At 39.4% G+C, this 12,061-nt stretch overlaps 1 protein-coding gene across 1 annotated transcript in view; it reads left to right on the top strand.

The window, feature by feature from the left end:
- LOC131567413 (macrophage mannose receptor 1-like) overlaps positions 1-4,989 on the top strand; it is a 31,655-nt gene extending 26,666 nt beyond the window's left edge. Inside the window, exons 28-30 of the mRNA XM_058819021.1 lie at positions 382-549; positions 2,470-2,511; positions 2,911-4,989. Coding sequence (XP_058675004.1) covers positions 382-549; positions 2,470-2,511; positions 2,911-3,152 — 452 coding nt within the window. The 3' untranslated portion in view covers positions 3,153-4,989. The remainder of the gene's footprint in view (positions 1-381; positions 550-2,469; positions 2,512-2,910) is intronic.
- Positions 4,990-12,061: the final 7,072 nt, after the last annotated feature.

The raw sequence follows: 12,061 nt of genomic DNA, 5'->3' as shown, positions 1-12,061 counted from the left end.
CCTGAGCATTCTGTATGCTGGCACTGCTGATACTGGCTTTACAGGTGCTCTGCTTTCCTTAAGGTTCCCAGGCACAGTCTGGGGTGCAGGCTCCAGCTAAAGGTCCCTGGGAAGCTGGACAGGTCGTCCATACATCAGTGACAGCTGTGAACACTAATGAAGTAAATTTTGTGAGCATTTGCATTTGGTACACTCCCACCTGAAAAGTGCTGGGTGTTAAAAGAGTGAGAAATAAGTGCTTTAGAGTGAGAAATAGGTGCTCTGTGATACCAATTTAATAAATTAAAAAATCCCAAATCTGATCTGATCTGTCATTGTGAGCAGTAGACTAGGAGTTATTCTCCACTTCATTCACTCACTAGGTACTACATTTGATTTTAGGAGAATGGATATGGATGGACAGAAGTGCAGTAGAATATGTCAACTGGGAGAAAGGAGAGCCTACAGTACTTTTTGATGAACACTGTGTTGACATGGATGTCTTAAGTGGAACCTGGAGGACCTATTACTGCTCTGTTGACCAGAATTTTATTTGCAAAATCCCCAAAAGTAAGTTTTGAATTTCTGTGCTTTGAGTTATTTACAAAGAAGTGGTTGATGCACATCAGGCCGTCAGTGTTTAGGCAGTGAGTACACTTCATGCATTGATGCTGATGCATGTGCATCTAAATGAAAGACAAGAGTAGTTTCTGTTTAAAATGGTGAGAAATAATGTTGGAGAATAATCTGAGTCACTGTTCCCTCCCCTCAGTTTAAAAGCATTGACTTCTGGGCATTTACTGGGCCCTGGGGTAGGGAAGGACAAGTAATCTGCTGAGAATGCAGAGAAGATTCATGGATATTATGGTTAGAGTGCAAGGAGCAGTAGATGATGAGTAGATGATTAAACTAGAGAGTGCTGAGAAGAAAAGCAGATACTCTCCTGATGGGTAAGCTGAGGGGAAGCAGTGCAAAGTCACTGAGCTCCTGCAGAGAGAAGGTGGGTGCTGCTGGTGGGGACAGTGCTACCATGGGGAATTGTGCTGGGATCTGCTGGATGAGCAAGAAGAAAGCATCAGAGGGTGGGCAGTGGGGCCCAATTCCTTTCTCTGCTGACAGGGGCACAGTGAGACATGTCAGGACAATCAAACAGCGTGGTATGCTTCATTGTAATGGGTACTTGTGGCCCTGTGGTGTTTTAGATGACAGCTGATAAGGCATCTGGGTGTCACAGGCTGGGGCGAGTACTTCCCCAGCAGTACTGCATAAAATGTGGAGGATGTAAATCTGCACACATGCAGCTGTCGTGGTCAATGTTTGCACACAACAGCTGGGAGACAGTGTGGAATAGGTCACATTTGCTACTGGCAAGCAGATCCACCACACAAATGTAATTCTGCCTATGGATCTTCACATGTTGGTGGGTTGGCAATGGAGTCATCCATGAACTTCTTAGGGCCCAGCCAGTCAGATCAACAGGCAATTAACTGAATCATACCCTCCAAGCAATGGAGGGAGGAAAAGGAATCTGCCTAAAAATACAGCTAAAGTGCTGAGTACAACTGTGCTTTTCATTTTTGCTAATGTTAAAACTGGAATTCTTTAGTGTGAAGTGTTAAGCCTTACACTGTGGAAAAGTAAAAACTTTGAACACAATCTACCTTACATAAAAAGTGGTCAAAGCAATGAATGACGACAGTTAGTATTGAGGTTTTCTTCTCTTACAAATATTTTTAGTGAGTATATTTCATGGATTCAGCATCATTTGTCAAAACACATTTTCATATATTTTTTCATGTGCACATACTTTGTTCAGCTCTGGGGCCCCCAGCACAAGAAAAACTCAACTAGATTATTTTTAAACCATTTGAAATAACCTACTTTTAAAATAGCCTACTCAGCTTGGTACAGTGAAGGACTTTGAAGATGATCTGAGGGTTGGAGCATCTCCCATATGATCAGAGGCTGGGGGAGCGGGGGTTGTTTAGTCTGGAGTGGAGAAGAGTCCAGGAAAACTCTTTATAGGTACATAAATTATAGCACTTTCCAGTTCCTAATGGGGGCCCACAAGAGAGCTGGAGAGGGACTTTTTCAAGAGCGTGTAGTGACAAGACAAGGGACTTTAAAATAAAAATGAGTATGTTCACATTGCATATTAGGAGGAAATTCTTTAATCTGAAGGTGATGAGCAACTGGGACAGGTTGTCCAGAGAAGTTCTGGATACCCAGCCCTGGAAAGGTTGGGTAGGGGTTGGTGAGAAACTTGGTGTCTGGAAGGTGTCCCTGTCCAGGGCAGGGGCTTGGAACTCAATGATCTTTAAAGCTCTTTCCAACCCAAACCATTCTATGATTCTGTGATTATTTAAAAGAAAAAATTTTAAAATTTTAACTTTGTGTTATGAACAAAAAGCAAAAATTATGTATGCCGAATTTATTTCATTGAACTCTTGCTTTCAAACTGTATAATATACATATTTCTTAATTTTGAAGTTGCTGAAGTTGAGCCAACCCATGATTCATCTGGCAATAATGGTAAGTTTCTTTCTTTTGACCCAAATAAACAGAAATTTCAATAGGTTTATAGGCATTCATTATTTATAAATGGAATTTCCTCCAGAAATTTTCATTTAAATACCCATTTAACTGTTATGATTATTTTATTTTAAATCTGTTTAAAATCAGAGCACTTCTCTCAAACTGGATGTCTTCTTTGTTTCCTGACAAGTTGTATATGTAGTACAACATAACGTTCCTTAGAAGAGATTGAGCCAAATTTTGCATTATTTAGATGGAACATGCATCAATTTTAACTGCTATTATGATTGTTCAGGACTTTTGTTTTAACTCAGTTTCTTACTTAGAGAGATATTTATTGTATGCAACAGCACTCTCTGGGCATCTGTAGCAATTGTTGTGTTTTGTCTTCTACAGCATCCAGAAACGAAGCTCCTGCTGCTTCATCATCCAGTGGTTTAGGTGGGATGATTTTTGTACTGGTCTTCCTTCTGCTGGCTGGCACTGGCCTCACATTGTATTGTTTCTATAAAAGAAGACGTGATCGACAAATGTTTGCAGCTGGGTTTGACAATGCCATATACCGTGGTGACATTGGAACTCATGAATCAAATTGTCTTGTGACCAATATTGAAGAAAATGAGCAGGCAACAATTTAATAGGTGGGGTAATCTTGGGCTTGATTTTGAAAAGAATTAAAGTGTTGGCATACATAAGAATCCTTAAGGAAAAGGAAAGCAATTTTCTCCTGTGTAAATTCTATTTAATTTTGCATGGGGTGCTTCTTGCTTTCTCTACTAGCAGGAACAAGCAAACTTGCCAGCCAGACACAGAGATCTGCTCACAAACTTTAGTACCTGGGAGGGTTGCTGAGCTTTCACACAGACCTGGAGCTCTGTTGTGTCAGCCAACACCCAGGCAGCTCCAGCCACCACGCACATCCAGCATCATCTGTAGGCACAAGAACTGTGTTCATATATTCAGTTGTGCGAATATAGTCCTTAGCATGTTCCAAAAAGTTTATCCAGACCTGTAGGTACCCTGAAAGTGTCCTGTTGATGTCCAGCACAGACTGGCAGAATTGCACAGGTAGGACAGGATGTCCAAGCTCACCCCTAGCAGATCCCTGTTTGAAGCAAGACCAGGTCCTAGCCTCAGCCAGGCAACTGCTCCAGAGCTGTGGGTCCATGTCTTCTCTTTGCTACTGAGGCACCACAGAAACTCTTTGTGTTGCCCATAATATCAGAATTAACACAATTTCCTCCTCTGTTTATGACTGATGAAAGCACAGTGTAAATTGTATTTCTTCTGCTGTAGTTCTGTAACATATGCATTGAAAAACAACTGTGATGAGAGGTGGGAATGTATTGTGAATATAGTTGTTTATCATAAACAGTCAAGTAGTTTAAACAGTCAAGTAGGGATCCCAAAGGATGCTGCAAAAGGGCAGGAAGGAAAGAGAAATTATACTTAATTCACACCTGAACATTGGCATAAAAAGTATTCTTGATATCTCCAATGCCAATGTAGATTTCATAAATTTTCAGGCCATTTTGTCAACGCCTAATGAAACTTACCTTTAGAAAGTATTTTCTAATTTCTAACCAAATTCACCCTGTGCAAGTCTGTTTTAAACCTTTGAGTCTCATTCTAGACTTCCATCATGATGGAGCTTATGGCATTGCATCTTATACTGGTCTACTGGTATAATTCTCAGGCTTCATAAACCTTAAAATAGGCTTGCATACAGGTGTTTTTAATTTTCCCCTTCCGAGCATCTTTCATGCCAAATGCAAACAACCAAATGGCTCAAAGCTCTTAGTGCAGTGGATGGCCTTATTTAATTTGATAGTTTTTGATATTTTAATCTTTTTACAGGTTTTAATTGTGTTTAAGTTAAAATATTTTGTGTGTGTATGAAAAATATGTAAATAAGTTTTTATTCTGCGTTGGTTCACTAAATGGGAATTAAAAGGCTGATTCTAAGTAAAAGTGTGTGTCTCTTCTTAAACAGAAAAATTTATTGTGACAGTGTTCACAGGGGTTCTTGGATGAGGGGAGAGACGAGAATGTTGACTCCATGTTCAGAAGGCTTGATTTATTATTTTATGATATATATATTACATTATAACTATGCTAAAAAGAAGTAGCAGGAAAGGTTTCCTCTTATGGCTAGCTAAGAATAGAAAAGAAAAGAATGATAACAAAAGGCAGCTCTCTCAGTCTCTGTCCAAGACAGCTCAGTCCTTGATTCGCCATTAATTATAAACATCCAAGATGGGCCAATCACAGGTGGACCTGTTGCATTCCACAGCAGCAGATAATCATTGTTTACATTTTGCTGCTGAAAATTCTCAGCTTCAGCAGGAAAAATCCTAAGCAAGGATTTTCACAAAAATATGTCTGCAACAATTTATCATAACAGAAAAAAAGAGAAAGGAGGGATGGAGCTCTTAAATTTTTATGCACAAATGAGCATCCACTTTTCCTAGTCTACCATGGTCTTAAATGTTCCTTACCAATCTGTGAAACTGTCTCATTGCTTCTTTATCTGTAACATTTGAAGGTTTTACTTGTCTAATAAAAGTGTTGTAATTTAAGCTGGTCTGCACTAGTAGTTTCTGAGACGGATTTTATATGTTGATAGCCCTTTCATATCTCCTCTCAATATTTGCTGATAGCAACTCTGGCTCTTCCTTCTGCATTTCACTGACTGCATCTTCCAGGTCTCTCATCCCTTCTGCTGTTCCCTTCTGGACTCCATGCTGTGGTATGTAGGTCCTTCTGATAGTGCCCTGCACCAGTAGATAAGATATTTCAGCTGAGATCCTTGCAGCACTGAGCAGATTAAAAAGATTTAATCTATCCTAGTAACACCTTTGATTAAGGAGCCTTTTGTCTGGCTTGTCTGAATTGGTTCCACAGGATGCATAATTTTGGATAAAGTGGCTACCAGAAAACAATAGGCCAAACCCAGGAAATATGCCTAATGAGAATTTAATTAGTGAAAGTTTCCAAGGACTCATAAGCCTTAGCAGTCCTGTTGCATTTGTGAGAATTGAACCCAGAGTTCACCAGGTCTGTACAGAGTTTCTAGTGCCCATGAGCATCAGCAGAGAGAGGATTCTGTATACTGGATATACAGAATTATATAGAGGATTCTGACCATACTGGAGACAGAAGTGGCTGGTGCCTGGTGTTGAAAAGTAAGACTCTCTAAGGAAGTTTGCAGACATCTCCTGAGAATTATCTGGAGTGCCAGTATGGCTTTTTGAAACTGAGTGTATAGCTGGGATTAGTTTCAGAATATTGGTCCAACCAATATTGATCATTGCCTGTGAACTCTGTGAGTGAATAAGTGAATTTGCTATGTGAATATTTACCTGCTTGTTATTAGAGGAGCTTATTCTATTCATAATAACAGCTTGTTAGAGAAAAACCCAAACAAACAGAACAACTTGTTTTAAGAAACCCAGTTTATGATCTGCATTTCTTCCCTATCAGTGAAGCAGGAATTTACAAGTTTAGTTTTCCATACATCCTAATTTGATGGATTTTCTTCTCAAATTTCATGGTTACTTGTAGATTTTTTTATTACAAATTATTCTCCTGCAGCTAGATTCCTGAAAGAAAGCTGTCAAGAATGCTCATCAGGCAAGACAGGTCCAGTACAGTTTACAGACTACTTGTATGGAGGTGGGAAAGAGGTACTCATCAAATGCTTGGACACAGAATTTAGTGGTAAAAGCAATCTTTCCACCAGGCCAAGGAACCTTTGCTGTTACACTGCTGTAAACAGAAATGTGGGAAACACAATTTGTCAACTTGTCCTCCTTCCACATGGATTCTGGATTTGGTCTTACATGCAACAAAATATCATTTGCAAAATGCCTCTCCAAAGATGTTGGCACCGACTTTCTCAGTTGCTTGCCCTTGTTTTCTCTACATGAGGATGGTACTTTAGAGAGAATGTCCTGCCTTTTTTCACCTATTTTCATTATTTCCCTAGCCTATAACATGGATGAAAAAGTAATTGTTTCTCTACTTGAACTTACTATAATGTAAGAAGTAGTAACTGCCTCTAAGGAAGGAAAAAGCTGTGGAAAAATTCACCATTGTAACTTTCTCTAAGGTCAGACAGTGATAGAGCCATGGTAGACACATATACAAGGAAGAATGGAGCATCCTTCTCCTCCAAAAAAATACCAGTTTACAGAGAAAATTTGCTAATATCAGTTTCAGTGCCTATTAGATTCAGGCCCCTGGCTAAACATGAGTCTAAAAAGAAACTGTTGAACTACAAGTCTTTACTTTTGTAATTTATTTTCTGAAACTAGGGGACTGAAAAAGGAAGTGAAGAGTAATTTGGAGCAAAAGGTAAGGAAGTTCTACAAATACAAAGAGAATAGATAGATAGATGTGAAATGAGCTAGTGCCTTCAGGCCAGATTCCAGTGGGCAAGAGGCAGATTTTCCGGGGTCAATGGGAAAGGTGCAAAGTGCTCCATAAGCAGAACGTTGTCCCGGTGTCACTGCATCCGGACAGAGGAAGAGTTAGTGTTCATTTTGTCCCTTCACAGCTGCGTCCTTATCTAACATATCCAGCTTTCTGGGCACAAGTTTTTGCTGTGCACAACTATTCACTATCTGTTGTATAATCTTTTGAAGGAGTTGGTTAGTGTTTTAAGGATGTGGTTAGAGGTTCTGATTCCTCTGAGGAAATATTTGCTCTCATATCTGGAGAAAGCACACAGTGCAACCATTATGCTGGCTTTTAACCCAGACTATAGATCTAGACATCTAGATGAAATCCATCTCACCTACTCTAAGAAATGACTGACATAATTTTATGTTGATAGTTGATAATCAGGACTATATGTGGAGGACTTGCAGTTGTTTTGTTGCCCACCAGAAGAGGCAAATTATGACAAAGAGGCTCTAGACATATGAGGGAATAATATCAGGAACTGGAGGAAAAAAAATTGTGCAGTGCGAAACATTGACTGAGGCTGGTAAGAGGATGGCAAACAAAAATACAATGCAAAGTGTCCAAACGAAGGAGATTGAAGGGAAAGGTTGAACTAGAAATGAAGGAGTTTGAATTGAGCCAGAAGTGCTGACCATTCCTAGGAGAGACAGGCGAGGCTGAGCATGGCAAAGCAGAGATCTGGGAAATGCAGATCCTGCAGGGAAAAGTGCAGGAGGATGAGACTTCTGGTTGTGGGGAAGGAATAGAGGGTTGAACATACTTTGCATATGAGAATTAAGAAAAAAAGCTGATGTACCTAAAGTGAACTATTGCCTCAGGAACACTGTTCAGACCAGGAAAGAGAGTGTGTGTGTGAGCATGGGGAAAGGCTGGAGAGTGTAAGATCTTTGTATTTTTGTTCCTATTTGCCTGGCTATTCTTGTGTTCTTTGGAAAGGCCACAGCTGGGTATCAGAGCCAGGGCATTTCTGGCTCCTGATGTCTTTCACAGGGCAGACCCATCTAGAAAAATGAGGTGATGGTTTCTTTCTTGAGAGTGGTGAGTGTGCAAAGGATGTGGCTGATGCTTCAGAGCATCAGGCTAGAGTGCAGAGGTCGGGAGGGAACCTGGGGTTTTCCTAAGAGGAACAGAAAGTGGACCTGTGGGGAAGCCTCCGGGGCAGTGGAAAGGAAGAGGTTTTTGTTAGAGTGCTACAGAGGAACTGTGTGGGTTGTTTTGCAACCCAAGAAGCCACTGAGAGAAAGCTTACAGCAAGCACTTTCTCTGCAAAGTTACTGTGAAAAGTGGAGACGTTTGTTTTTAAACATCTTGTTAGAGAACAAACACCCCCTGCTGCTCGTTGCCTCTGCCACAAGTTCAGTTTGGAGAAAAGGTGCTAATATTTCAACCTGCTGGATCTGTCCCCCTTGGCGTTCACGCTCAGTGGGTGCTGAGAAACGAGAACAAAAGTCAAAAGAAAAGGTATATTAGCCTGTAATTAGTGATGGGAGTGAGGGGGGTGAATAATCTGTCAAATGGGATAGTAAAAATGAGGCTCGATTACACATCTCCCATCTGCCCAAGGATTTCTCCTCCACTCCACATGTTTTAGAGAGACAATGTTTTATTTTTTTAAATCCTAGGCAGTGGGAATAGTACAGAACAGAACTTTTCTCCTAATAATAGTGCTTTTCATTTCAGAGCTACCACACAGAGATGGTCATGCTTGTCAGGCTGCTTTTGAAAGTAAGCTTCTGTCCAAGGCACCGCTTGCTTTGTACATGGACTTAATCATACATTTAAAAGTGTACAAAATTTAGGGTCTATTCAGAGTTAAATCCATTTCCAACAAAATTTTAACAGGAAGTGGGAAATTAGAAATGTGCAACCTCCTTATATTGCAAAGATAACAAAAGCCTGGAAGAGACCATTTATCTTCTTGACTGTTTATTTGCCAAAGCAGGTTCATTTACTTCATATAACAGTGAAACTGTTATTCTTAGTTGGATTAAAAATGAAAAGGAATTGATTATGCCACAAAGAAATGCCTACATTATAATTACTGTACTGAATATATGAAATTCAATGATATAGAACCTAGCATAGTGACACAAATTGGGAAGGTCTTTTAAACAAATGAGGAAGCAAGATAAAAAGGAAGGAAATCCTAAAATTTTGTTTGAAAGCCATTTGCATTCACTTAAAGAATCACAAGAGAAAACCACAACCTATGAATTTTCTTCCTTTAATAATTTTCCATTGCTTCTTTTGTGCTTTTATAATTTGATCAAAACTGCATTGGCTACTATAACAATTTCAATTACAGAAGTTGAGTACTTTTTTATAACTCCAACTTTTCATAACTTGCTTTTCCCTCAATTATTCACATGGTGTTTGATAGTTCAGACAACTAAAATGCCATTCAGAGTGAATTTCATAAATGTTTTCTGCCTCTTCTCACATTTAGTGTGTTCAACATAACATGACATTCTACTCTTGTTCTCATGCCAACACACCTTCACTTATAATTTTTCAACTGATGACTTGTAAAAGGAACATATCTGAAGAACAATACACTTCTCTAAATGGCCTAGAGGTAGACTATTATGATTTAGTCCAGAGGAATAAAATGTGGATTCACTCCTTTCCATGAAGAGCAATGGTAGCTCTGTATGTGTATTTTTCACTACTACTTTCATTAAAAGAAATTTTCTCTGATTAGTCTTTCCTTACTTTGGAATCTTCAATTTTGCATTTAGTTTCTCAAGTCAGTTACTGTATATTCTTTATGAAGTTCACTCTGTATTTTAGTTTTTGTATGTTTCCTGCTGCCACTCTGTGCCCCACTATTTGGACTCTATCAGGAAGTGTGCATGCCCAGAAACTGCAGGACTGGACGTCTTCTAAACAGCAGTGAAAATAGTCTTCATATGTTTCCATATGTAATAATGCCTGAAATGAAAAGCCACATTCATGCTGGTGTGACTATTAAGTACAATTACTGATAAAGAATAAAAATGAAAGAAATTTGGAAAAGCCATCCTATTTTGTGAATTAGTCTGTAGACTACATGACCTAAAGGTCCTCTATCATTGGTAATGCTTTAGGAAAAGTCCTGAAATTGCTGGAATAGGGATGGAGATGGCAGTGAAAGAAAGGAATTCCTTACTCTATTTTTTATCATATTATCATGATTTTTACTGTGTTCAGGGGAAGCTGTCTGTCTGCTCTTCATTAGTGAGTGAGTGATTTTGCTGTAGCTCTGAAATGCCCATGGGATCAGCCATGGACATTCCAGCGTCTCCAGAGGCACAGCAGGTGCAAGGACAGCACACGAGGATCTCTGGCCACTTTCTTGCCCTTTGATTATGCCACAAAGAAGTGGCTACATTATAATACTGGTCAGCCTGGGCACAAGGCTTTGGCTGCAGACAGGAGTGAGGTGATCCCAGGCTAGTTTGGGTCAATGTCTCTGGCATGTGGACCCCAAGCAGCTTCCCTGACATTCTGCTGCACTTTAGAGATGCAGCATCTTTCATTTACCACTGAGTGGAGTCCTTAACAAGACTACAGATGTGCAAGTCTGGATTCCCCTGTTGCTGTGTGACATTTTGCTCAGAGCAGCTTGGCAGTGAAGCTGTGCCTGGCATCACAGCCAGATTGCTCAGGGCATGGGTGCGTGCTATGCTTGTCATCAGGGTACACAAATAGAGGGTTATCTTTTCCAACACTGTCAAATAGTTTCTTTCAAGTATTAAATCCAGATTTTTGTTTTGTTTGTTTAACAACTGAGAGAAATGCTTATAAAACAATATTAGTATCAAAATTTGTGTTTCTTTACTCAATATAGTTCACTGACCTTTCTTTGGACAATGTCTTATGTCAGATACTCACCCTGAGTCTCTGTCTGTGTTTACTACATTAACCCACTTGGAAAGCTGTGTTGATGCTCCCATATATTCAAACCCCATTGTCAAGTAGATGAGTGCTTCCAGTAGGTTGTAAAAGTTGCATCCCATATCAAGGTCCAAACCAGATGGAAGCTTTCAAGAAATTGGGGTCCAAATTCTTTAAGAAATTAATTTTATTGCAAGTGTGAAATTAAACCACAACAATACAACAATCCAAAGAACACAATTGTGAAAAGAAAGTAAGGAAATAGGATCTAAAAGCAGCTATTTTCCTCATCCTCATATTTCTGAGTGGTTGTAGGTACCTGTTTGTCATTCTGCAGTCACTTATATTGTCTCCTAGTATCAGATTATCTTCCAAGACTTCTATCTGCCTCTCAGTACTTTGCTTCCTGTCAGTACCTTAACCCCTGCAATTGCCTGTTTTCCTCTATCTCTTCATGAAGAGATTGATGTGCAGGGTCCCTCAATGAGTGCCCACTACCTACTGGTCTCTGTAAAAGCAAATTGCCATGGAGGAGCACACATGGATCCAGTCTCTTCCTTCATATCACTCCTGTTTGTATGAATAGACAGAGGAAGCAGAGGAAAGCACAGAAGATGCTTCACCTGGTGTGGGCAGAAAAGTTGGTGATGATGGGAGCATCCTTTCTCAGAGATACTCAAAATGTGAAGTTCAGCAAGGCAATTGAAAAAATGACAATTATAATTCCTAAAAAACAGCATTGGGCCAATCTGTTGTTGTGCTGCAACTATCAAGTTCTTACCTTGTACTTTACTTTATATTTCTATAAAAACAAACATTATATAAATCTTCAGTATACGGACACACACCTACTGGAATGTGTTACTTCCATGTCACATTAACTGTATTGTAAAACAATGTGTCATGTCATATCATTAAGCTTCAAAATACCTTATTTTCAGTTTAGAAGGGATTTTAAAGATGCTTGGATAAATGTGCTCTCTATGGTTCTGAATGCCACTGAAAGTGTGAATGCCATTTTTTTTTTTCAAATGCTAAAGCACACAATACAAGGCATGATGTAATTTAAAGCTTAAAGGTCTTCAAATTTTGTATATCATGTGAATAGAAACCTATAATCATATACATACTAGAAATAGGGAATTGAAAAGGTCCTGCCCAAAAGCAGTGTCAGCTAAAACTGACCAGCTGCTGAAACATCCAG

This window comes from Ammospiza caudacuta, chromosome 1 (assembly GCF_027887145.1).
Source record: "Ammospiza caudacuta isolate bAmmCau1 chromosome 1, bAmmCau1.pri, whole genome shotgun sequence".
NCBI classification, from domain to species: domain Eukaryota; kingdom Metazoa; phylum Chordata; class Aves; order Passeriformes; family Passerellidae; genus Ammospiza; species Ammospiza caudacuta.
The sequence above is the reverse complement of the archived record's forward strand: the minus strand, read 5'-3'. Positions and strand labels throughout refer to the sequence as shown.